Raw genomic sequence first — 27038 nt, 5'->3', positions numbered from 1 at the left:
ACAGGGCCGGTGGAGCGGAAGCAGCGGCCCCGGCGTTGCCCTGGTGAGCGTGGTTGGACTGTGCGGCATCCGTCTCCTGGGGAGTCGCCGCTCTTCTCGAACGGCCCGTCTGACAGATGCTGCATGGATAGTGCACAGAGCAGCAAGAGCATTCTGGTCCTTGCCTTGCCACTGACTCAGACAAGCGGACGAACTTTTTTTAAAAATAAGTCATTTTATTGGGGGCTCTTACAGCTCTTAGCACAATCCATACACCCATTGTATCAAGCACATTTGTACATGGGTTGCCATCATTTCCAAAACATTTTTTCTACTTGAGCTCTTTTTTCCCTTCCCTCCCTCACTGTCATGAATCCTTGATAAATTAAAAATTTTTCTTTTAACATTTTACACCGTCTGCTGTCTCCCTTCACCCATGTTTCTGTTGTTCGTCCCCTTGGGGGGAGGTTGTACATCAGTCATTGTGATCAGTCCCCCCCCCCCCCTCCCGGTAAGTATTACTACTCATTGGTCCTGAGGGGTTTATCTCTCTTGGATTCCAAGTGTCGAGAACTCTTATCTGGTCTGGGTGGATTTGTAAGGAAGAACTGGGGTCATGATAGTGGGGGGAGGAAGCATTAAAGAACTAGAGGAATGCTGTGTGTTTCATTGGTGCTATTCTACACCCTGGCTGACTCATCCCTTCCCTGTGACCCTTCTGTGAGGGGATGTCCGTTGGGTTACATTTGGGTCTCCACAGGAACTTTTCATTCTTAGTGAGGAGAAGGGCGATAACCACCTTGTTCGCAGCAAAACTCATGAAAACAGTAGGGAATTTCTACATCTCATCCATAATGTCCAGTGTGACGTTACTAAATAAATGAAAGCGGGGGAGGGCGGAGGAGGATGGCACAAGAAACTAGCACGCACGGTCCAGCCAAAAATCATTTGAAATGAAATGATCCTGAGATGACCTGAATGTTCAAAGAACCACGCCTTTAGCAGCTATTTTAAATTGCTCAAGGAGTTAACAGAAAATGGGTCAAAGGAATGCACAGCATTTTCAGCATAGAAATGGAAATGAATTTCAGAATTGAAAAGCATTGAATCTGTCAAAGTTTTCGCTTAGGAGTATCAAGGAACTTGAACACGCAGTGACGTATCCAACGTGCTGAGAAACCATGACGGTGAGCTCCCTTTGGTGACGTCTGCAGGGGAGCGATGACCATAGAGACGGAAGACAAATGCTTTAAGAGAAAAGCTACCAGCCAGGCATTCCATAACCAGTGGACGTTTTTCTCCACAAATGAACATTAGAATGGCCAGCATCACTACACTGCGGGAACGGTTAGAGGCTGAAAGGAAATACCTGTGGAAGCAGACTCGGGGAAGCAGGAGAACGCAGAAAGGGCATGTAAGTGAATATAAAACGACCTTGTAAAGAAAAGTGATAGGGTTTATGACATTCAGATAAATATTTCACAGCATAAAAGGACAGGAGGAAAGACTGGGCAGCCGATAAGGAAAAGCAGGGTGGCTTCCCAAGATCTAGCTCGATCAAACTCGGGAGTAAGGGGAGGGGGGGATGGGGCGCAGCTTGCGAGAAAATTAGAGACCAATATCACTCGTGGAAATAGGAGCAAATCAAATATGGCAATACATAAAAAGAGAACTTCATGACATTCAAAAATCACTGTAGCCCTAAGTCACCCTCAGGTTGGAAGCAAATCTCACCCCATCGCACTATTTTCATCCCGACAATAGATGGCTTCCTACGGGGAACAAGAAGGAAGGTAGGTACTCTTTAAACTAATCAACCACCGAGGTCCACAGGGCAGCATTTCCGGCCACAGCAAAGTCGGGAAGGATGGAGAGAAGAAAGGATGGAAGCGGGAGACATGGAGGAAGTGCACTATGGGAATTGAAATCCATGAGACAGACAAACTAACAGATCAGTTGCCTATTCACAGGACAAAGGAGAAAAATCATCTCTCGGCCAATGCAAAAAACAGTTGACATATTTAACCAGCAAACTGGCATCAGAAGCTAGGAACTTCCTCCAGTTGACATAAAGCCTCATCTGAAAACCCTAAAAGCTCATCTGAAATACTGAAGCTGGGAGACCACTGTCCTACACGTGGACAGCGCTGTGCTGCCAAGTCTCACGGGCAATCCAGGAAGGGACAGGAGACAAGGAGCCGGGAGCCCTCAGGCTGCACTGCTGACAGGAAGGTAGAGGGGCAGCTGCTGTGGCTGACAGGCTGCTTCCCCTGCAGTGTGGCCACGTGACCACATCGATTGTTTCTGTCATTTACTCCAACAGGCTCTCCATGTTGGGGCAGCTACTCACCCTCCCATCCCTCTACATTTCTTATTCTAATATTCTGAGGTGCTATGGGCAAGGCAGCCATTCTTTATTAGTGCCAGTGAAATACTGCTTATTTTCACTAACTGCCTCCACTTTTAATGGACTGATTATACTGAAGTCCCTGTGGTCTAATGGCATATGTTCTAGATTAGATTCTGTGATGCAGCTTGGCCAAAGAACGTTACCAAGGAGAGAGTAGGAACTTGCAGGGTTTTGAATATCTGGGGTCTGTTGGCAAATGGTTGAGTCCTGATGTATAAAGGACGTCGACTCCGCTACACAATTTAAAGTGGTGGGCTCTCTGAAGGGGACCCCGAACCTCAGGAGGGGGCAGGCCCACTTACCTGCCCGGGTCACCACTCACTGCTCCACTTCTGTTTGCAGGTACTGGGTACAGTTCAAGATTTTTTTCAGTTGAGCAAAGTTTAATCTCTCGGAACACATAGGACACGTGTTTTCAGTGTTCAACAGCCTGTGGGGATGAGGGAGGGCAGAATACATGAAATCTACAGCACTCCCTTGGCTTGGGCTACTCTACTATGGAAAACCACTACTTCCGGTCTCTGCTCTGCTATGCGTTCTTGTGCACTTTAAGAATTAGTCATATGCAGTGTCCTGCAAGAGGCCCTTTAAGGAGAATGCTTCCACGGTCAGAGAAGGTTCTGTCAAGCAGCTCATTTAGGGATCTTTCAAACTAATACAGGGATTTAAAATTAAAGCAACCGAATTGGAAGTCCATTTTTTCAGGAGCTGTGGATGGAGTGCAATGGTACTTACATCTTAAATTCAGAGTACAGAGCTGGGAATTCACAGTGCGGGCACACTGTCCAGTCGTCTTTCAGCATATGTCGGCCCTGGAAACAGCAGCGGGGAGAGTACAAGCGGTCTTTCCTTTCAGAACTCCCACCCTTCCTCATTCACAACGATTGGATTCCACCCCACATCTATCTGGCTTTGGAATTACAGAAATCCTGCTCTTTTCCACAGGTGGGAGATCAACTGGGGAGAGAGGGAGCATCAAAAGAACCACAGCGAGATCTGACCAGACCCATGTATGAAGAAGAATCTCCCAATTAGAGATTTCACGGTCTGAATTTATTTTCCTTTAAACTCAAGTTTAGAGTCATGAATTAATAGCCTCATTATTTATCTGCTTTTATTCTGCACAGGTTTTATTGGGATGTACACATATCATACATCAAAAAGAGTTGTACAATCCGTTTTAGAAAGGTTCTTTTTTAAGGACCTTTTTTTAAAAAAGGCTAACTCACCGGTCCTGTAGGACAGACTAGAACTGCTCCCTCGGACGTCCAAGGCAGTCAGCCTTTAGGGGAGCAGAAAGCCGCCGCCTCCTCCCTCAGGGCAGCTGTGGGTTTAGGCTGCTGACCTTGTAGTGGCCCGTCCACCTAGCAACCCAACAACAGGTTCTAGATGGGTTTTCCGAGACTGATGGAAAGACACTTACTGTTGCGATGCAGTATGGGATGTTGTTTTTACATCCGGGGCACAGGAGTTCACACTCCGGGAGCATGAATTCACAGAACGGACATGGGGCTGTGGCCTCTTCTGTCTCCGACGTGTCAGGTCTCCTGTGAGGAGGGATCGAGCACAAGGCTCTTTCAGGCAACGGCACAGACGTCAGCGGGGAAAGGGCAGGGGCGGACATCGGTCACTGCTACCCTACTTCTGCATCGCTGGGCTGGCACTAGAGACGGCCCGGCTCGGCTCCAGGAGGAACCAGGAGTGGGTGTTCTGTGGGCTGTGCTTCGGGTAGGTAGAGGTCACAGCATATTAAGTGGCAGAAAACATTGGGGGGCTTTGCGAAAGGGGCGAGTGGCACGCGGTCTCCCCTTTCTCCTTTTGTGTAACCACAGCAGGAAGGGTGTTGGTGGTGCTGGAAAGGATTTTCTGTACCCCTGGACGTGTCGGAGTTCCGAGCCCACAGGACACGTGCAGCTGTCAAGCGCTTGAGGTCTGGCTAGCATGCTTCAGGAACTGATGGTCACTTTCTCAAACTTAATGAAATGGAGGTAGCCAAGTGTGTCTAGCGAGCCAGGGACTGGGTGGCCAGCAGTTAGTCACTCTGGCTTGGGGAAAGGAGGCCGAGCGCATCTGCCGGACTCGGGTCCCACGTGGCGCCAGGCCATGGGCACACGCTACCTACTCTCCCCTTGTCATGCTCCCTGAGGGCGGGCGTGGGCCATCAGACTGATTCTGTGTGAAGGCTCTTCGTCCTCTCTGCGTAGAAAGCAGGGAAGCGTGTTCCACGTGGCTCCAGTCAGTTTGCCACCGCGAGGATTCCCGCTGCTCACCGAAAGACGACGAGGTGCTTGCGCCCATGTGCTCTCACTGCTGGTGTGGTCACCTCCCTTGGCTGAAGTCTGGGTCCAGGTTCACGTCCATCGGGGTCCCCGAGAACTAATGTTCTTGTTCGCTGCTGCTGTGCAGCAGTTCTGACCCACAGCCACTCCGTGAGCAATCGAAGAAAACACTTCCTGGCCCTGCGTCAACTGCCTGTCTCCGCTTCGAGGAGGCAGCTCTTCCCGACCAGGCGCACTTCTCTTCTGGCGTAACACCAGACAGTGTTCCGCGGCTGCCCGTCAGGTTTGCACTGGCTGATGTTCTCTCAGTAGGCTGCCAAGCCCTCCTTCCTCCTCTGTCTTCGTCTGGAAGCTCCACTGAAACCTGTCCATTATGGATGACCCTTCTGGTGTTTGAACACCAGTACCATAGCTTCCGGCATCACAGCGACAGCTCTTGTCAGCACAATGTGATAGATTAGTGGATGACAATCAGTACCCCAAATGTGTTCCCCACTCAGAACAAGTGTGAGTTCAGAATGAAAACACGATGCGACTTTTCCTCCTGTAAACACAGATGCTCCTTTTCATAATTTTCTTTTCTGATGGAGCTGCTAACGGCTTCTGGGGGAGGCCGTGCCTGTGTGCCCTGGGCCGACATGAAGCTTGGCAGGGCACTCCCCATGGGCGCTGCTCAAGCTGAAGGCCCTTCCAGTTGATGGCTCCCTTGGCAGCCGACGTCATTTTGCGGCCCACCAGTCTTTACTGCTTCCTCATCGGCAGATCTTGGTTTTACTTGCAGTGCGCTTTGCAGCTGGCAGCATGGGGCTAAGCAAGCACTGGCCGGTGAGGCGGAAGCCCGGGGCAGGGTGTCATCCCTGAAGAAGGCAGCCGGGCCCTTCTGACCTTCCCACTTGCTTCCTTCGGCTTTGTGTGGGGACGTGGTGCCTGAGGTGGGCTGGGGGCTCGGGACCACGGGGAGGAGACCTGCATGCTTCTGAGGGCAACGCTGGGAAGCCCTGCTCCAGGCCGCAATGCCCTGTTGTCCGAGCAAAGCAATCTTGGCTGTGGAAGCCCCCGCTGGGCTCTTGGCTGCTGGTAGCTGAGGTCAACGGCCTACCGCTAGCCTGTATCCATGGTTTTCTTAAGCCTGCGCTTTAGCAGCTGCATTTGGAAACCCGCCCTGGGCATGTGGGCACAGGTCAGAGAGATGGTGGTGGCTGCCTACCTGACCATTGCCTCAATCTTCTTTTTGTACTTGGCGTTGATCTTGTTGCGGTACTCGGGCCTCATGAGCATAGCTGCAAAGCTGAACGCTGAGTTCTTCAGGCCGGCTCGGTGGCACTCAATCACGGTCGACGTCAGGATCGGCACGATGTCTGCGGAACAAACAGAAGCGCAGACACGGCGGTGATGTCCCCTGCCTTCAGTGACACCAGCTGGACACTGTCCCTGGCTCGGGAAGGAAACCAGATCAAGCTCTGAACTTTGCTTTTTTGTGGGAAAGAACCAGAAACGACCTGACTACTTACAAAACGGAACAGAAGCGTACTCAAGCCAACTACTCAGCAAAACGTCTTTCCTGTGGTTGGGCGCCGAGTTCCGCCTTCCAGAAAACCAGCCCTGCACGTGCCTGAGACACACTGCATCTGCCAAGCTGGCAGGGTGAGCCAAACCAACTGCTACACGCACCAACCTCTCTGCGTGCAGCTAATTATTTCTTTGGCACATAACCCGAAGTTGAATTATAGTCCCAAGAACATGACCTTATCTACCACACTGCTTTCTAGAAAGGCCACCCCAGTTTCCACCAACCCTGCCAGCAGCCGGGAGCCTGCTTTCCTTGTTGCTCTCGTGGCCAGCATGCCACACGAATTACTTTAAAGAGCTTCTCAGACTGAAAAACGTAGACACATGCATGCCTTCGTCGGACAGGCTGGGAAACCAGGGCCCACGGGCCAAATCCCGCCCAGGATTGTGGCTGGCCTGAGTCAAGAGTGGTTTGTGTTCCATTCACTGGGTGAACAACAGAACCAGAGCAAGCATGGTATTTTAGGGCATCTGAAAATGACATGGAATTCATGTCAGTGCCCATAAAGAAAGTTCTACAAGTGCACAGCCGAGCGCGTGCGCGTGTGCTTGTTGTGTCATTCACGCGACCACAGCAGGGTTGGGTGGCTGTGACAGGGACTGTGTGGCTTACAAACCCTAAGACATTTCCCATCTGGCCTTTCACAGAAAACATTCCCTAGGTGCTGCCACAGATGCGGCCACATCTCTTCACTGGAGAGTGTTCCAGTGACCTAGTTTGGGTCTTTGTTTTCAGAGCCGTGGACCCTTTTTCAGAGGCAATGGATGCCCCGTGCTTGTGCTTGTGGAGAACAGTGATTCGGAGCAAGCATTCCTTCACGTCTCTGTCCCGTGTGCTCACCTTGAGAAAGCAGGGAAGAAGAGAATATAGTCCCATGTGCAGAGAGGAGCTGGGACATCCTTAGCGAGCGTATGCGAGGCTGGCCCTTGGCTGGCCTTGGACTCAAGTGGGATTTCCCACCGTGCCCAGAGTGCCCAAAGCGGGTGCCCAGCACACAGCACATTGTTCATACTGATGCTCGCGGTGTCGGTACGAACAATGTGCTGTATGCTGGGCACCCGCTTTCCTCCTGGGAGTCAGGAAGTTTGACGGGTACCTAGGTGACCCATCCCAAGAGCAACCGTGGGCCCCGAGTGTCTAACGAACTTCCCAGACAGACTGAGCTTCTCGCAAGGGGTCGGGGGAGTTTGGTATCCTGGGTGGCGGCACTGGGAGAGGCTCTCGGAAGCTGGTGGCTGGCCTCCTCAGGGTTTGGACTCGCGCCTCTTCTGGATGCTCGCTTCCCTCTGCAATTGGTCTAGCCTCGACTGCACCTAGATGCTGGGTTCTGACAGTGCTCCTCGTGAAGCAGTGCTCCTGGGAGGTCACAGGGCTGGAGCGTCAGAGAAATCAACCGACGCGGCGGCTCACAGCCATGGCCGGAAGGAAGCTTGTGCCCATCGAGCTGACTAAGGCTACAGTGAAGAAACACGGAGGCCCCCATAGTACTTACGTGATGGGAATTTGCTAATGTTGTTGGCCACTCGAATGAGCATACGTGCGCCTTTCATATGATCTCCATTTTTAACATGAATCTGAAACAGATGATACACTTTACTCTTCTTAGAGACTAGGGTTCGTCTCCTACCGCTCACATATAAAAGAAGTCAATCCATGACCAGCACTGGGCCATCTGAAAACCCCTACAGCTTTTTCTGGACTTTCTCCCACCGATCCCTCCTCCAGCTGCTGCTGCCCACCACCCTCGGCTCGCTCTGACTCTACCTGCTTAGGTTTGCGTTCTTTAAAAAACCATTAGAGTTCATATCCATCCATCCATCCATCCAGTCAAGCACATTTGTACATATGCTGCCATCATCATTTTCACAACATTTTCTTCCTACTGGAGCCCTGCTTGTTTTTTTTAAAAAGACCATCTGAAAAGTGTTATACCGTGGAGCGTGTCTCACTGGCCGTTACTAGGGGACGAAACAGAGCAAGCCGAGCTTCTTGGGAGTTACCAGGGCGAACGAGAGTGTTGTGAAGCTGTAAGGCCGTGCAGCACTGTCTGGTGCATGCAGACAAAGGGCACTGCTGGTGGACAGACCTGAAGCTCCACAGTAAGGCTGGACTCTGTGGGGGCACTGATGAAGAGATGCAGCGGGTAGCTGGCAGGGGCCAGGTGTGAAAGCTACTTGCAGAAGCTGAGGTCGTGGGCAAAGGCCCAAAGGAAGGAGAGAAGTGGACAGACAAGGAGTCAGAGGTGATGAGTCTTGGTGAGTAGGGAATAACTCCCAGGTTTCAGGCCCAAACAAATGGATAATGATATCATTTCCTGAGCATACAACATAATCAAGAAATGTCACCTGAATCTGAAAGAAGGGGAAGGGGCTGAGTCTCTGGCTCTCAGCACTGCCCAGCTCAGCTAACCACACCCACTAAATGTCTGAGGCTCACAGTACCCCACAGGGGTCTCCAAGACTAAGTCTGTCTGCAATGGAAGCAGATAGCCGGCCTCATCTTTCTCCTGCAGAGCAGCTGGTGGGTTTGAACTGCCGATGACCTTGTAGTTAACAGCCACATGTTAGCCTGTATTTCCACTGGGGCTCCTTAGGTGATGATTTAGGATTTCAGTAATTCACATCATGACGATCTTTGTATGCTAAAAGCTGAATGGGCTCTTGCCGACTGGTTTGAGAACCAATTTAGTATTAATAAGGGAAGATGCATTTTGATATAATGGAATTTGGGGGAACTTGGGTTTCAACTGTATCTTTACATAGACGTACATGTATGTCCTTGTCGGCACATGCAGTCCTTGGATTATAAATGTCCCACTTGTGGGTAACTTATCCTTGCCCTTTAATGTTACGAAATGTGCCCTCACGTTGGAATCATTGATCCAACCCCCATCGACAACCAGCTCTTCACCACAATCACCTTCACTTGCTGCACCGGCAACTCTTAAAGCCTTGAGAAGTCTTGAAGCTTTTTCTTGCACTAAACCTCTCCCTAAAAACAAATAAACCCATTGCTACTGAGTTGATTCAGACTCATAGTGTCCCCAAGGAGGGTTTCTGAGTCTAAATCCTTATGGGAGCAGAAGGATTACCAGCCCCCTTTCAGTGAGCAGCTAATGGGTTTGAACTTCTGACCTTGAGTTTTGCAGCCCAACACTCAGCAACACAGCTGCCAGGGCTCCAGTCTTGCACTAAAGTCAGGCTAAATAAGAACCCTATTCATCTGTCCGGACTTATCTACACACATGACTTAAAGGCACATTTGGAAATGGATCTCATTTGTAACCCAGGGGCTTCCCGTGTGCATACACGTAGGAGGGGGCTTTACAAAGTTCATGGGAAAATTCCAGTGTCTTTTCATTCCATTTTTCTCCATGAACTTTTGGAAGCATCCTTGTGTGTGTATATGCACATACATATAAGGACTTGATATCTTAATGCTATTTGCTTCTGTTAAGAATTCCTGACTTAAAAATATATTAAGAAGTACACACATGTAATTTTAGAAGCATAAAAGTTTATAATAGGAAAGTGTTGACAGTTGTATCTGGGTGATGAACTTAAAGGATGAATGAATTTTGCATTATACTTTTCTATATTCTCTAAACTTTCTCTGTGCAGGTGTATTAATTTTACATCCAGAAGAAAAACAGTATCAAAAAGTGGATAAAACCCAAACTCACTGCCAGAGTCAGTGCCAACCCTTTAGGACAGGGTAGAACCCCCTGTGGGCTCCTGAGGCTGTGACTCTTTACAGGCAAAAAAGCCACGTTTGTCTTCTACGGAGTGGCTAGACCGGCTGGTGGGTTTGAACTACTGATCTTGTGGTTAGCAGTCCAATGCATAACCCATTGTGTGTTCTGCATCTTTGTTTACTCAGGTAACAACCTGGAGGTCCAGGAAAGCTCTCTAACCCTGTGTAGAGGTGTGTGGAGGAAGTCCGGGTGGGTGCCTGACCCACCTGGCAGGTATTTGCAGGGCAAGCACACCTGGCAGGTGTTCGCAGGGCACACGTGGGGCCTTACCTTGACTAGGATGTAACTGTGCAGGATCATGAGGTTGGTGGCCATCTCCGAGGGGATTTTGATTTTCTGGGATTTCAGCTCTATGTACATGCTGAAGAGGACATCGTGCGCATTCCGATAGTTGCCTTGGAAGAAGGAAGCCAGGTGACATCATTACAAAGCACACAGCCTGAGGACTTTCTGAGGACCTTCACGCTCCACATGGATTTTGTGATCGTCATGGAAATCCACTCTCTGCCATCGAGTCAATGCTGACTCACAGCGAGTCCCTGTGGGTTTCCGAGACCATCGCTGCCGTCAGGTGCAGAAAGCCCAGTCATTGGGTCGTGATTCGCATAACTTCATCTTTTTCCATTTACAAACTTGGCAGTTTTTCTTGCTGTCATGGATGGCCTGCCCCCCATGGTCTGACACCGTGCCATAAGATGAGTCCTTCAGGGGCACTGAGCCAGGCCCTCCGGGGGAGGGGTTGACACGGGGGCTGCCCCAGGGGGCTCACACATCGCCCCGCTTGTGAAGATGGTGCAGAGGATGGAATTCCGAGCTGTTCGCACAGCGTGACCACGCGTCGGAGCCGACTCGATGGCACCTCAGGCCCGTCCAGCCCACGGGGAATGAAGTGTCATCTCAGACCGTTCACTTTTCCTCGGGGCGCCCACCTGCCCTAAAGCCATCAGGTTCTCCTGACTTGTCAGCCTCCCTTCCCACCCAGCCACCTTGGAAGCCGTTCACAGTCTCCCTCCTCGGCAGGCAGAATCCCAAGGGGCTTCCAAAAGTTTGTGGCAAAGGGAATTTTCCGAAGCCCCTCTTGTAAAAACCTCAAGCTAGTGGTCCTATCTCTGCATAAAATCCCCCTAAAAAGCTCCAAAGACCTAGGGCTCAAAAGCGAATTCCTGAGCAGAAGACTCAAAGCCCTTCAGGGCCGGCCTCTGTTTACCTTTCCAACCTCATCTTTGCCTCCAGTCAAAGGTGCCAAACACGGTGGCACCCTGCCCGCAACACCGCCCTCTTCCTGATCGTGGTGGTTACTCTCACAGCACCGTCTCCCCCAGCTGCTAGCTCATCCCCATCCTCCCACCCTCCCACCTCCCCATCCTGTGCTCCTTTACCAGTTCCAAGTGGGAGGGTCCCGTGTGTCAGGAGCTGTGCTGTGAGGGGTCGGGAGGCTGAGTCTGGAACCGGATCACCAGGCCTTTTCCCCAAGTGCCTCTGGGTGAACTCCCACGGCCAGCCCTCAGGGATTGTACCAACCAGGGACGGCGGTGCTCGTCCAGCAGATCTGGTTTGTAGCACTTAGCACTCTGTATTACAGGAGCCCTGGTGGCATAGTGGGTTATGCCTTAGGATGCCAAGGTCAGTGGTTCAAATCCACCAGCTGCTCCTCTGGGGAGAGAGGAGACTCCCATAAAGATCTACAGCCATAGAAACCCATAGAGGCAGTTCTACTCTGTCCTGTGAGGCCCCTGTGATCGGAATTACTCCCCGGCACTCAGTGAGTGAGTTGACCCTGCATTTCAACTCTGGACTTTCATGCCTCATCACATCCGAAATCCTTTAGGCCAGAATTGTGGCTGCGTCCTCTGTACCCCAAGCTCCTAAGCATAGTCCCTGATAGACATTAGAAGTCAGACAAACATGAACAGACCCTTTTGGCGATTGATAAAGCAGTCCCCATACATTACAAAGAACTAGGCTAATGATACCACCACATAATTATTTTCCTTCTCCTACCCTCTCGTAGATTGCTGAGCTTGATAGCAGGAGGCTGAGGGCTGGAGAGGCCAGGGAAGTCACTGCCCAGACAGTGCCAACCAAAGGGCTTCTGTGTGCCCTGTGACGAGGATGGTTTCATCTCCGAGAGACGGAGAGGCCGGCATCCCTGGTTCCAGCAAACCTAGATTAGCACCTGGCCCCTCTGCTGAGCAGAAACGTGTGGGGGCTTGATCCTACTACCTGCTTGGGGAGAAAAGCATGAATACCAGGGACTCACCTGAAGACTGCTCCTCCCGGGCAATGATAATGGCAGTGCGGGCAGCTTCCCGGTATTGTTTTAGAGCCATGTACAAGCGGAACAGGTACTTGGCATCCTACAGACAAGCCCAGAGAGAAACATTGCTTTCGGTACTTGAGAAATAACTCATTTCAGCCCTCAGTGCCATGCTCCGAGGAAGGGGCTGAGCGTAGACTCATTTAATAAAGGAGAGACTTAAAACACCAGAACAGGGCAGAGCCAGGGTGGGAGCCAAGCAACTGTGGTTTCTGGACCTAGGTCCCTAAACCCCTCGACAGAGGACCTCTCACGGGCTTACCAAGAGAAGGAATGTGCGGCTGTCCACCATCTTCCAACTGGACACATGTTCACAAGTTTCTACCTCTTTACGAATCCCCTCGGGTCTGTACCGTGTGCCTTGGCCTCTGGCCCATTCACATTCTGATTCCCCTAATGCTAGACTTCATGTCGGGCTGCTTGTTTCCCGGCATCGGGAGGAGCAGCTGTGACCTTGGCAGGCTGGCTTAGCCTTCTCCCAGGCTTCTGCCTTTCACGTCAGCAAAGGAAATAGACACCGGGACTGGGACGGCTCCTACCTTCTCCAAACAGTGACGTGAGCTCCTTCCTAAGGAGACGTTCTTGAGCAGCAAGCACAGGCCGCAGGGAGAGGACACTCGGGGCTCCCCGAGGTGTGCGACTGAGAGAAGAGGGGCTGCCTCAGGAAGCAATGGCTGCAGACTACGAAAACACGCTTCTCACAACTTATCGTTACTGTGTGCTTCTAGAGACGTCTCTCATGCTTCACAGGGTTTCAGGCAGGTCCTTTCTACATTTATTTTCGTTGGCGATGGTCTGTTGTCTGTGGGACTGTTGAGCAGAACCCCCCAGAGGGTTTCCTGGGCTGTCAATCTGCTAGCAGCAGAGCACCAGGCCTGGGGCTTCTGTGGTGGGGGCTGGTGGGTTGGAACCTCCAATCTTTTGATTGCTAGTCCGAGGGCAAACCATTTGTGCCAGCAGGGCCCTTGGTATCGGATCAATTTTTTATTAATGAGTATTACTTTGTTAACTGGAAGAAGTATGGCCAGAATGCTCCTGAGAGGCAAGGCTGGTGAGTTTGTCTCCTGTACCTTGGGCGTGTTGTCAGGAGAGAGAGACCCGTCCCTGGAGAAGGACGTCATGCCGGGTACCGTGGAGGGGCAAAGAAAGAGGAAGGCCCTCCACACAATGGCTTGACACAGTGGCTGAAAGAACGGGCTCAAACCTAAGAATCGCTGTGAGGACGGGGCAGCGTTTCCTTCTGTGTGACCCGGGGTCGCTGTGGGTCGGAGCCAGCTCAATGGCTCCCGACGAGGACATGCTGTAAAAACTGACGAAAGCTCAGGCAGTTGGGATCAGTATGGACCGCGTTAGGCGGTCCACTGCTCGTTATTATCCCGAGGATAAATCAGACTGACACTTGAGAAACACCGTGGAGGGCGGAGCCTTCTCTAGCCGAGGCTGGGTGCCAGCCGGCAGTGCCAATGGCGAGGAGTGAATGTGCCCAGCAGCCTCTGACGCTCAGGCCTGAAGGGAGGGTTCTCAGGCTGCTCTCAGACACAAACATGTCCCCCCCCCCCCAGCCCCACTACCAACAGCCACAACAGGGGAAACCACAACCGAGAGACCCCAAGCCCGGTACCTTCGGCATGCCATCGCTCTCCCCCATGAGGTGGTCAATCAGTTGACTGGTCAGCAGTTCGTCTTTGGCCTGACCAACCTGTTTAATAAGGAAGAAAAGAACAAATCCGCATCTTAATACCAGTAAGAGGGAGGAAAGAGCAATCTTTTACTAAGCAAACAGGGAAAAATAAACACATTTATAAATGCACAGTGCCTGTATACACATACATACACACCCCTATATCTATAGCCTCTATCTATCTATCTGTCGATCGTGCCTGAAACATGATACAAACTCGGGTCTTCCTTCACCCGTTTGTGGAGTCTCCATTGATCAAAATCCAACCTCAGAATCTACAGCTTTTCTCAAAATAAACGGTATTTTTTCACCCATATAGAAAATGTGCGTGTTGACTGCCGATAAAAGCGCGACATGCTCGCGTGCAACCATGCAGCCACAGCCTGAGGCACAGCGCCTGGCCGTCCACGGCGGCAAGCTGCCGCGCCCACGCACACGGAGGCTCGGGCCGTGGGCGAAAAGGAGCAGGAGACCAGTGTTAGTCCAGGAGCCCGAGACGGGCAGGCTGTGGGAAATGGGGGTTCGGGCTCTGGAGGGAAAGCTAGAGTTGAGAACCATCTCCTTAAAGGTGAGAGGTCAAGCCGCTGGAGTATTAGGCGATGCTGATCAGGAGAAGGGGGAAAAAAAGCAGAGTCCTGTACTGCAGAAAAGAAAAGCCCGTTTCAGGAGTCAGAACGGAACGTGTGAGCGAGGAATTCAGGGGAGACATTGGGATTTACGGGCAAAATGAAAAGGGCCTTGTATCTGCAATAGATGGTCCCGAATAGAGTGGGAGAATTGTGTAGAGTAGACCTCAAATTCCCCCAAACCAAAAACAGACTTACTGGATGGGAAAAGACCAGAAGAGCTCAGAGACCATCACCCTAAGGTGCTCTTTTAAATTCAGAATTGGACCCGCTTCTGTGGGGTCATCTTTCAGCCACATTTCCAGATGGGCTCATGAAATTGAGCCATGTCCCTTGAGAGTACTGTCGTCATTGTTGTTGTTAGGTGCTGGGAGTTGAGTCTGGCTCATGGTGACCCTATGGGTCACTGAACAACATACGGCCCAGCCCTGCACCCGCCTCACAGTGGTTCTATTTGAACCCTCTGTTGCACCACTGTGGGGTTTACTCGCTTTTGCCCATCTCTCTACCAAGCATGAGGTCCTCTCCAGGGACTGGTCCCTCCTGGTAAGTTTGCCCACCAAACTTATCTCACCATCCTTGCTTCTAAGGAGCTTTCCAGCAGTACTTCTGGGAGGGAACCGATGTATTTGTTCTACTGGCAGTCCACGGTGTGTATTCAATACATAACGCCAAGGCACCCGTTCTTTTTCAGCCTTCCCTATTCACGGTGCGGCTTTCCCAGGCATAAGCGGTGACTGAAAACACCCCAGCCTGGTCCTCCAGGTGACAGCTCTGCTCGTAAACACGTTACAGAGGTCTCACGTAGCAGATCTGTCTGATGTAATACACTGTTTATGTCTTGCCTGCAGCCCCATGGGTGGTGTTTGGGGCCTGGGTGAAATGAAAGCTTTGACCGTCCCAATCTTTTTGCCATACATCCTGATGGTCTAGCTGTGCAGATGTGTTTCCTGTACGTGTAGGCAGAATCCACACAGAAGGCTGTAGTCCTTGGTCTCTTGATCTTCATCAGTAAGCGCTTCAAATCCTCTTCATTGCCAGCCACTGAAGCTGTGTCATCTGCAACGAGTCTTCTTTCATCGGAGGCCACATCCTTTCCCAGAGTCCGGCTGCTCAGGTGGTTTCCTCGGAAACAGATGGAATGCGTGTGGTGGGAGGATCCGGCCCGGATGAACACCTTTTCTGATTTTAAACTATGTGGTTTGTTCTGTTTGAACAACTGCCTCTTGGTTTAGGTGCAAGTTCCACATGAGTATGTTTAAGTCTTCTGAAACTTCCATTCTCTGCAGTTTTATCACTACTTTGTGATGATCCAGTCAACGGCCCTTACGTAGTTAATAAACTCAAGTAAATATCTTTCTGATACTCTTATTTCACCCAAGATCGATCTGCTATCAGCAACGAAATACTTCATCTCACATCTTCTTCTGAAGCCTACTTGAGTTTCTGGCAATTCTCTGCTGATACAGTGCTATGAATGTTTTGTTAGTTAGTGTCAGCAATATTGTTTGGGCGTGATATGAATAATAGTGTTTGATGATTTCTGCCTTCTGGTGGCTCTACTAAACAATGATCCAGACATGGACGGGCACCGTGGCTGCGACAGTGGGCTCGAGCACAGGACCCGTTGTGAGGGTGGGGCAGGACCAGGCGCGTTCCCTTCTGTTGCAGAGGGTCGCAATGGGCTGGAGCCAGTCTGACGGCGCCTAACAACTTGAGACCAGATGGCCAGTATGTAAAGCAATGAGCAGGGAAGGGGAGAGGGCGGGAAGCTAACGTAATGGAAATCGAACCCCCAGAATGGAACTAGTGGGAACGACAATCTGACAAATGTGGCCAACCACACTGAACCATAAACAAATTATGAAATGGCAGTATCATTTTGGCTAGGTAACCTTGTACAAAAAAAAAAAAAAGGTCTGGTGTCTATTACAAAGAGGTGAGCTGAGTATAACTGGACAGTTGTGAGGCCGGCATGCAGGACCGGGCAGTGTGTATCTCTGTTGAACACAGGGTCCTCTGAGTGGGGACCTAACACCACCACCACCAAGGCCAGTACCCTGCACCATATGTACGGGACACTTACTCTCCCTCTCCTTTGTGCCTTCATTCTTCATGACCTTAAATCTTAGCAAGAACACCTCGCCGGCCTGCATGTCCGTCTTTCAAACTCGCAAAGCATGCAAGATGCACTCAACTGCCACTTCCTTAAGAAGCCTTTCCAGAACCATCCTCTGATGAAACTCCATCTTCCTGACAATTCCCAAAACTACTTTTGGCGACAACAGTCAGCTCCTTTCCAAATAAAAGCTCCTTAAGATCAAGGCCCCTTTCCACTGACCACAGTATCCAGTAGCGTCTGTAGTGCCCATGGGCACTCAATGAAGCATCGTTGAGTCAGACGTCCCCGCTCCATGAAAACACTACGTGGACGATGCACGCTTCCCTCTCAGCCTCCATTGTCTTCTTTCCTTTCGCCCTGAGACCCTGCCCGGGGTGGGGGTGGGGGTAGACTGGGATTTTCTTTTTCTTTCTTCAATCTGTACATCCTTTTAACTTGATTATTCAAAACCAAAACATAGGCCTTTTCATTGTTTGATGAATTCACTCTCTTAATCATCTTCCAAAGATCGACTCTTTACCCACCCCGACCCCATTCTTCCCAGCTCAGGGTTCTGAAACACCGATCTGGGATCTGGTATGAAAGCGAGGAATTGGCTCCTCATTGGGAATCATTGCCTGAGGGAATCACTAATAGGGATGGACAGATGAGACTGACCTAGAAGAATATAATCGGTACAGTTGGAAGGAAAACTTTGATTTTATTCCTAGCTCCATTACTTTCTCTCTCAGTGTCGTCTGGGATGTCAGGTTCCTCCACAGTCGAATGAGGGAGGTTAGCCTGGGTTGTCTCCTAGGAGACCTAAGATTCTGAACCATGAAGGTACTTAGGGAGCAACAGCGAAGGCAGTAGGGAGCCACTGAAGCTGCAGAATACAATGATTGCAACCCAACTGAGGACCAACGAGCCCAGTAATGAAGTTCAGAGTGGACTTGTCAAGTAATCTCAAGAATAGACGATACGTACATAGAGCACATGCTCCTGATCTCAGTGAAATATGGCATTATATGGAATACAGCAAGGAGAGGTAGATTCTGTGGTATTAGAAACACAGTGAAAGGAGAAAACAGTGATTGTCAGGGACAGCTATCATTGTGTAAGATGTGCCTTCAATTCTTCTGAGGTTCTAGGAAGACTTCTGTGTCTTCCAGGACCCTAGCTCCATGGCCACAGATCTTGGTCTGGAGTTAGGGAGAGACTCAGCCTGACCAGTCGTGCTGTCCTAGCCCCCCTATGACCATGAGCTGATGGCACCTGGAACGGACAAGCAACAGATCGGCCATTACGGACTATAGGAACAGAGTCCTTGGCTCTTCTGGCAGGAAGGATGAAAGATGTAAAATTGGGAGCTGCTGGCAATCTTAATTCTGGCTTCCCAGCTGGGGGAAGTAGGTAATAAAAATACTGTGGGTATGCAAAGAATAAAGGACTATTTTTACAATAGCCTTTTGTGAGTAGCTGGAGAATAATTTCCATTCCTTAATAATTCTACTGAACTTTCAACATTGATATTTTTAGAAAACTGACAAATTTTTATGTCACAATAGATCTGTTAACATCCTCACTGAAAAAAACCTAAAACAGTGAGGGAACTTCAGAACCTGTGTATTATGAAAAATCTAAAGGAACTTCAATATTTCTAACACCCAAATAAACTTGTACTAACTTGTGACAACATGTCTGGACAGGATCCCCTTTGAGGCCCTGAGAAGGCTAAGCCATCAGTCTGAAATGAACCCCTTCAGAGCAACATGAATGCTGCTAACACGGATGCGGGAGCAAACATGCAATTCACGTGATGTTTGAGTGGAAGAACGGCGATATCACGGATGCTGACAGCCATGTTTCTGGGGACAATGCCCTAAAGAAGTCAGCAGAATTCAAATGGATCAATGGGTTTAAGAAGGTACAAGGTGGTATTGAAGATGGAGCCCACAGTGGCAAGGGCATCCACGTCAATCTGAAGTTAAAATCCCAGTCGAAACAAGAGCCCAAACTACAGACATCTCGGTGGGTTCAACTGAGAGAACTCTGACTGGAAAATTACAGGTAAGCAAATTTTGTTTGATGGGTGATGACAGCGTTACACCCAAATTAGCTACAGACAAGAGCAGAACTTTCCCTGGAAAGTTGAACCAACTGGGATCAAGATCCTGCAGACAAAGCACTATCAGTGCAATGGCTACCAAGAGGGGAAGTGTTTCGGTACAAGAACAGCAATCACAGCACGGTGTTTGGAGGTGCTCAAAGCATTTTGCTTGGTGACTTTCTGAAAAATCAAAGAACAATAACATCTACTTATTGTGAGTGTTTTGAGAAAGGTGGGCAAAGCATTAGCAGAAAAACACCCAGGAAAGCTTCATCAGAGAGTCCTTCACCACAATAACGCTGCTCATCCCTCATGAAGTCAGGGCAATTTTGCTAGAGTTTTGATGGGAAATCATGAAAACTCTCCACTGAGTCAATTCTGACTCATGGAACTCTCCAGGGCAAGGTAGGACTATTTCCTAACCCTAAAAGACCAGTCCCAGGGCACTGTCACGTGAGCGCTCGACTTGCTAACCTGAAGGTTGCCCATCCATCCCCCCTCGGGAGAGCGAGGCTGTCTGCTCCTGCTAAGATGGCTACGCCCCGGAAACCCTACACAGGGTCACTGTGAGTTGGAACGGACTCGATGGCAGTGGATGCTGGGAATTTTCAGAAAACTTTAAAGACCACCTATTTTTCCTTAGTTAATAATATAAAAAACTATATTTGCATGATGGTTAAAGTCCCTGGACCCTTAGTTGTTTGGATGGACTAAATGGCTGGTATCATTGCTTACAGATGTGTCTAGAACTTCACAGAGCTTAATGTTGAGAAAAAGTTCACATTTTAATCTCTTGATTCCATTTTTCTACAGGCTTTTTGAAATGCCGTTGTATCAGACAAAGGACTTGTATTCAGACAATATAATGAAATCCTAAAAATCAGCAACAATAAGATGGGTTGGCTCAATTAAACAAACAAACAAACAAACAAACAGGTAAAAGAATAAATGAGGATATTCAAGTGGTCAACAGACACATAAACAACTGACCAATATCACCAATCATTGGTAAATGCAAATGTAAACCATAGTAAGAGACCACTATGCAACCAGCCGCATGTTGCTGTTGTGGGTTCTGGCCCACAGCGATCCGAGGCACAACAGAAGGTAACTGGCCAGCCCTGCAGCACTCTCACCACAGCCCCTCCAGAGCAGTGGAATGCGATGGGTGGGTAAGTGTTGCCGAAGATGAGGGACTGAAACTCTTACATTGCTAGTGGGAGTACACACTGAAAAAACATATGACTGCTAAAAATACACCCTGTAAACCGACAATTCCACTCCTGGGATTATTACATATTTATTATTTATATATTAAATTGATAAAATTTAATATGGAAAATGTTATTATAAAAAGTCTTATGTATACAATTATTTATTCGGGACTGAGTACCTAAAAAACTTGAGTGTGCACATCTATCAAAAGGCATGAGCTCGAATGTTCATGGCAGCTTTATTTACAACAGGCCCAAACTGGAGCCCTGGCAGCACTGTCAAGTACGCTGCTAACTGCAAGGCTGGTGATTCAAACCCACCCACTGTTACAAGGGAGAAAGATGAAGCTTTAAAGATTTACAGTCGTAACCCTTTTTTCAGGAGTAGCTGGTGGTTTCAAACTACCAACCTTGTGGTTAGGAGTCCAACCACTGCCATCAGGGCTCCTTGAATAGAAGAGGTGTGAGATCAATTATGGAGCTGCCATAGAATGGACGACTACTGATGGCAACTAACAAATACTTATTAGGGTTTCCATACTCCACTGTATGCAAGGGGCCCTGGTGGATCGGGCTGCTAACTGCAAGGTCAGCAGTTCAAAACCACCAGCTGCTCCTTGAGGGAAAGACAGGACTTTCTACTCCCATAAAGTTACAGGGCTGGAAACTACAGGGTTGTTTTGAGTCAGCATCAACTTGATGGCAGCGAGTCTGGAGTTCAATTTGTTTTAAAGTATCCCAGTAAAACCAGGAGCTAGGATGGGGTACAAACAAGACTGGCCATGAGCTGAGCACCTGTTGAAGTTAGCAGGCGGGCATATGGGAACCTATCTTACTATTTGCTCTACTTTTTAGTATGTTTGGAAGTTTCCCTGAAGAGTTTACTTACAGTTTCAATGGCCATTTCTATTGCCATGTTATCTTCTGAGCTTGGGCATTTCAGGAAGTGTTTAAGTGCCTGGAATGAGAATTTTATAGCCGTTAAACATTTTTAGACTGCTTCCATGATTTCATATATACACAATGTTATTACAGTTTTTCTGGGAAAAAATCATCTCAACTAGGGCCTTGCTCAGTGCTGGCTACTGAGAGCATGTATTTAAAAGGCTGTGTGTAATTTAAAAATGGAGAGGGGTCCAGTTAACCTTCTCAAGAACTTATTTCTGATCTCGGATAAAATGCCAATGAAAACCGTGTCCTCGCGCAGCAGGAAGATTTAATCATGTTTACTCACCAGATAGTTCCCATTTTGTCTGGGGGACAACCCTAGAGTGATGGAGGACAGCTGGAAGCATGAGGGGTGGCCCCTCTTAGTGCTGGTTTTGCTTTTATTAATAATATCTGATTGTGTTTTTAGTCATAAGTTTATACAGCAAATTAGCCTCCTCTTCCAACAATCGTTATACAAATTGTTCCGCCACTGGCTACAATGTTCACGATGTGGCTGCATTTTCATGATCTCCTTGTTTGTTCTGTTTTCATAGATAAAGCTTCTCTTCCCCTCTTTGACTTCTCATCCTTGTTTTTGGGTAAATGTTGACTGCTTGGTAGGATGTAGTTGATTATTTAAGGGAGTATACTGCTCATGGGTGTTAACTGTTGATTATATAAGCCACACTGTCATTTGGCTAAAAGCTGACCTCAGAAATAACTTGCAATTTCCAACTTCAAAGGGTATCTTAGGGCAAGAGTCTCAGGGGCTCCCCTAGCCTCTTTTGGCCCTAGTAGGCCTGCCCTTTCTTGAAACTGAAATCCCTAAGTTTAAGATGGTGGCGGGCACCATCTAGTTATTCTGGTCTCAGGTTAGAAGAGCAGGCTGCGGTGCATGTGGACCACTCAGACTTGCAGACTACTTTCTTCTGAGTCTCTCACTTCCACTTTCTTTTCGTTCCATGTAAGTAGAGACCAATAGTCTTATCTTAGATGACTGCTCCCAAGCTTTCCAGACTCCAGACATCACTAACCAAACTAGGATGTAGAACATCTTTTTGTGTTTTATACAGTCTAATGGGGACATCGAGTAATGCAATCATCATATAAAGAGAACTAATCATCTTAAGACAAATGTCTAATTCCTAAACATCACACTATCACATCAATGAAGAAATGTAAAGTTATAAGAGACTCAAAGATAAATGGGAGTGGAGCCAGAGTCCTGGTGTTCTAGTGATTACGAGTTGGGCTGATAATCATCAGGTCAGCACTTTGAAACCACCAGCGGCTCCAAGGAGACAGACAAGGCTTTCTACTCCCACCAAGTGACAGCCTCAGAGTCCCCAGGGGCAGTTCTGCCCTGCCCGATAGGGTCACCATGAGTTGGAATCACTCAAGGGACATAATTTTGGTTTTGGGTCTGAAGAAATAAAGATTATGCTGTATGGGAATGAACCATGGTGTTTTGGAAGACAAAGAACTTGAAGGATGCACATGGCTGTGGTAGGTGAAGAAAGCGCGGAGGGGATGAGATGTGGAATTAAGATGGGTAACGGCCTGGCTGTAGTGCGGGTTCTTTGGTGGAAACAGCTAGATTTCAGACTGAGGAGTTAGGCTGGTTGGTCCAGTGGGTGAGAATTCTGAGCGTCAGCTAAGGGGCTTAGACTTTATGTGAGAGGCCCGAACCCTGACATTCATACACAGACAGATTTTCTCTGGCTAACGTGGTACTGTGAAAATATCTGGGCTCACATTTTGAAACTGGAGGGCCCGTATTTCTGTACCTCTTCAAACATCTCGTGATCTGGCCGTACCAAAACCCACCGCCGTTGAGTCCATTCTGAGGCTACCAAGCTTCACAGAAGCCGGGTGCCCAATCTCCCTCCTGCAGAGCAGACAGTCAAACATTGGCCTTTCAGTGCTTAACTCGCTGTGCTACCAGGGTCCCCAGGATCTGGCAATATTGGGCTCAGATCCCAGAATTCCAAGGTGAACAGCAGCTGGCCCCTTCAGGCAAGTGCAGCCCCAGGGTGCCTGCCCTGTCACATCACAGAGCACAGCCTCACCGGTTTGGATCCGTTTCGGGCAATGTAGCTCTGCTTCTAGGCAAAGGGGCTTTTTAGCAATGACGACAAACACAATATTGGGAACTACATGAAGGAGTAGTGGTGGGAGTCTAAAACCAAGGGAAATCGGGGCGTGACTGCGATAATCTAAGGTGGGGTGACGGGGCTTGGACTCAGTAGATGACAGTCGGATGGAAAAGGGTGGGGGGAGAGACTCTGCAGAAAGTAGAAATGGCTGTGGAGGGGAAAGGGCGAAATAAAGTTGACCCTGATGTCACGTGCGGATGTCCGGGAGCAGAAGGGATTTTTCAAGCATTGCCCACCACCAGTCCTGTGGCATCCAAGTCTTGTTTTCTTATCAAATACTAACTCGGGAATATTGGCCGCACAGCAAGAAGAACTTTCCGGCCTGAAAATGTCTCTTTTCCCCTTCAAAGTGTAAGGCGATGCTCTGGTAGTCTTCGTTTGCCGTGTCTTCAGAGCCTGCAACAGAGATCCATCGAGGAGGTTATCCGCAGCGGGACTTGCTGACTTTTATTCTATGCTACAAGCACATCTAAAACCAGGGGATCTAGAAACAGGCAAGTAAAGGTTTTAAAAAGGCAAATGTCAATGTTATTATCCGTGTCTGTTTTCGTCCTAAAACACATCCATCCTAATTATTCCCAAATATCATCTCTATGCCATCTTCCTGTCATTCTTTTCTCCCTTCCATCCTAAGAAGAGATCCGGAGAGGGAAATGGGAGCCTTTCCTGAGGCCCTGCGTGACTTTTATCAGCCCTTCACAGTCTCAACTTCATTTCCTAGAACTCCGGCAGCAACTGTCTACCTCAACCAGGACCTGCCCAGAGTTAAGCGTATAGACCACTATGCACAGGTAATCCAACCTCCTCCCTCCCTCAGCAGGGCGTGCTTTAAACCATTCTGCTGCCACTTGTTGCAGCGGCGTGGAGTCTGGCTCCTGGTGGGCCCGTGTGTGAGGGGTGGAACTGCTCCATTGGGGGTCAAGGCTGTGACCTTTCGGAAGCAGCTGACCAGGCCCGTCTCCCGAGATGCCTCTGGACTGGTGTGAACTGCCAACCTTTTAGGTAGTCAGCACTTCCCCGGTGATGCAACCCGGCAGGCAGGTTTAAATAACAGGTCTGTGTGCATTTGTCAGCTGGGAAGATAGTGCATATTCAACTGGCCAATAGATACTATTTGCAGACCTTACTGTTTTTCTTTTAAGCTTTTTGTTTTGGGGCTTCAGCGTATTACACAGAGGAGTAAGGCCCCTAAAGCTGCCTAGTTCCAGTTCATTGGTAACATCTACACATACGTGGAAGGTCCTGTGGCAGAGAGAAGCCTTGTGCCATAAGCTCGGGGCCTGCCGTCCAAGGCAACTCTGGCATTTATAAAAGTGAGTCTGCAAGGTAGTCAAGTCCGGGTATTTTGGGGGGAGGGCTTTTTATAAGGATGAGCTCTATGCTTATGAACACAGAAAAGTGTAAAAGCTTTAGCGCCATGAGGCTTTGTGATATTAGAAGGACATGGCATCGGTCGGGTTGGAGGCTGACAATCCCAGTATCACTTGTGTCCACCCCTCTCATTTTGCTCTACTTCTTTATCTTCTCCAAGGGTCCAGTGACTTCCCACGCGTTACATGATGCGTTCCCCCGTTTCTCCCTGTGAAGATGGAAAAACCAACGCTTCCTCCTGACTCCTATCAAGTCCTAGGGTCACTCTTTGAAGTTTTAAAAAGACAACAAATCACGATGGCACACACAGCCCACAAGATGAAAATCATTCCTGAGAATAAGCCCGGAAGGAAACCTGCAAGCAGGTCTTCCCAGTGTACAAAGTTCTCGTTTGGAGCCTTCAAATTCTTTAAAAGCCACAGCGTGATCACGCGCCATCAAAGTAGTTATATTTAGTTATTACCGTTAATTTATAACTCTATTTTTAAGATTTAAGAATACATTTAGGTTTTAAAAAAATGATCCTACAATACAGCCTCTCTTGATAGTCATCCAAAAATTGAAAATGGTCCTTCTTATATTATCACTTACCTTTCAGGTGATGGTAACTAACTAACTAACTAACTAACTAACTAACTAACTAACTAACTAACTAACTAACTAACCAACCAGTTGCTGTCAAGTCGATTCTGATTCACAGCAATCGCCTGTGTTCACCGGATCTTTCTCCCAAGGCGACTCTCAAGCCCCCAACCTTTCAGTTAGCAGGTTGGCTGTTTATACCCCACAAGGGACACCAAGTGGAAAGGAGGGGCCTTGAAATCCAGCAAGTAGCATACACCTGTGTCTATCTATACACATACATACACTATAGGGCTTCAAAAGGTTTGTGGAAAACGGAGTTACAGGATAAAGGCGTTTCCCCACAAGCTTTCTGAAGCTGCGAGGTATACAGGTGTGTGCGAGTCTGAATGGGATGGGTGGGTGTGCTTCTAACAGCATAGATCGCTCCGCTCGTTAGGTCATAGAAGCCAGAGTAGCTGTGATGAAGCGCTTTGGGAGCGTGAGGGAAGCCAGTGGCCTTTACCAATAATGTCTGCGTAGATCTCCATTTTGTTGTGCTGCTGAGCCAGGGTGAAGGCTTCATGGTTACACTTGGACATGACAAGAAACTGAATGGCAGACCCGTAGTCACCTAGCTGCAGGAAAAACCTGTGACAAAGAACTGTGATTAGTGTGAGTGCTATTTACAGTGAATCTGTGACTTACAAAGTTAAATATTTTCCAAACAGGAGAAGCCATGCACACATAAGAGGTCTGTTGGGTAAACTGCCGTCCTACATTAGATACTTGTACTAGAGAAACACAGTCTCCTCATGCTGTCCACCACAGCCTTTGCACTTAACAGTCTCACTCGAAAGCTCATTGCCATTGAGTCGATGCTGACTCACGTGACCCCGGAGGGCAGAGTAGAAATGCCCCGTGACTTTCCAAGGCTGTCACTCTTTCTGGGAGCAGAAAACCTCAGTTTTCTTCCACAGACTGGTTGGTAGGTTTGAACTCCTGACCCCGTGGTTAGTGTGGCCCAAAGTGGAACCATTATGCTACCAGGGCTCCCGTGTCAACATCTAGGCCTAGGAACACAAAAGAGTAACTGTTCCTTTCACATTGATTTCTTGGACGAGGGGAAGGGGACATTTTCTTGGACGGGAGTTTGGGGAGAGCACAACTGTGAGTGCATCCAGTTACCTGGCTACCATTTTGGCTCCATCCAGAGAATGGGTCTCTCGCACGATGCTGACGGCTTTCTCTGGACGGTTGAGGTGGTCCAGGTAGAGGCGGATGACACTGGTCCACTGTTTTGCATTCTCATAAGCCACAACAGCTTCTTTGTATCTGCAGGAAATAATTTGGGTTTAGACAGACTTTCTTTCTCTTTTTCAGTTTATCGGGTGCTCTAACAGCTCTTACCATGATCCACACATATATCCATCGTGTCAAGCACATCTGCTATGTATGTTGCAATCATAATTTAAAAAACATTTTCTTTCTACTTGAGCCCTTGGTATCAGCTCCTCATTTTTCCCTCCTCCCTCCCCCATGAACCCTTGATAATTTATAAATGATTATTTTTCTCATGTCTTACACTGATCACTTAGACAAACTTTCTTACGAATGCGACCATATTTAACAGAGGGAGGTGGGGGAAAGAACGATTTGGAATACGTTTCTAATTTATTGATGGCATTTGCTTATTTTCTTGAAAAATAAAGTATCAGAAATAATAACACTAAAATCTGTGTTCTGTTTGGGAGTTGGGTAAATTAACAGTTTTTCATGACTAGAGGATTCTGAAAAGCAAGAGGAGCGTGCTGTCAAACACACAGCCTTCTTTACGCTCTAGCTCCACAGTGCTACTGTAGGTCCTCTAGATGGCGCTCAAGACCTATTCTCGGCCAGTCCCCACCACGCCAGCTCTTTACAGCCCCACAGAGCAAGGAGCGCAAACTCCATTTCCTGAGGTTACCTAACTAAAAACA

General features: G+C 48.6%; 1 protein-coding gene across 1 annotated transcript in view; it reads right to left on the bottom strand.

The window, feature by feature from the left end:
- WDR19 (WD repeat domain 19) overlaps positions 1-27038 on the bottom strand; it is a 96550-nt gene that overhangs the window by 968 nt on the left and 68544 nt on the right. The window contains exons 25-36 of the mRNA XM_004703165.2: positions 26248-26394; positions 25586-25710; positions 23411-23523; positions 20931-20999; positions 13931-14008; positions 12253-12349; positions 10263-10387; positions 7731-7812; positions 5876-6026; positions 3813-3936; positions 3125-3201; positions 2692-2819 (exon numbers count right to left, since the gene is read on the bottom strand). Of these exons, the coding sequence (XP_004703222.1) occupies positions 2708-2819; positions 3125-3201; positions 3813-3936; positions 5876-6026; positions 7731-7812; positions 10263-10387; positions 12253-12349; positions 13931-14008; positions 20931-20999; positions 23411-23523; positions 25586-25710; positions 26248-26394 (1300 nt within the window). The 3' untranslated portion in view covers positions 2692-2707. The remainder of the gene's footprint in view (positions 1-2691; positions 2820-3124; positions 3202-3812; positions 3937-5875; positions 6027-7730; positions 7813-10262; positions 10388-12252; positions 12350-13930; positions 14009-20930; positions 21000-23410; positions 23524-25585; positions 25711-26247; positions 26395-27038) is intronic.

This window comes from Echinops telfairi, unplaced genomic scaffold, assembly GCF_000313985.2.
Source record: "Echinops telfairi isolate 266 unplaced genomic scaffold, ASM31398v2 ScPeMD7_7468;HRSCAF=8506_0, whole genome shotgun sequence".
In the NCBI taxonomy this organism is placed as follows: Eukaryota; Metazoa; Chordata; class Mammalia; order Afrosoricida; family Tenrecidae; genus Echinops; species Echinops telfairi.
Note: the sequence above shows the minus strand (reverse complement) of the source record. Positions and strands in the feature narration are given on the sequence as shown.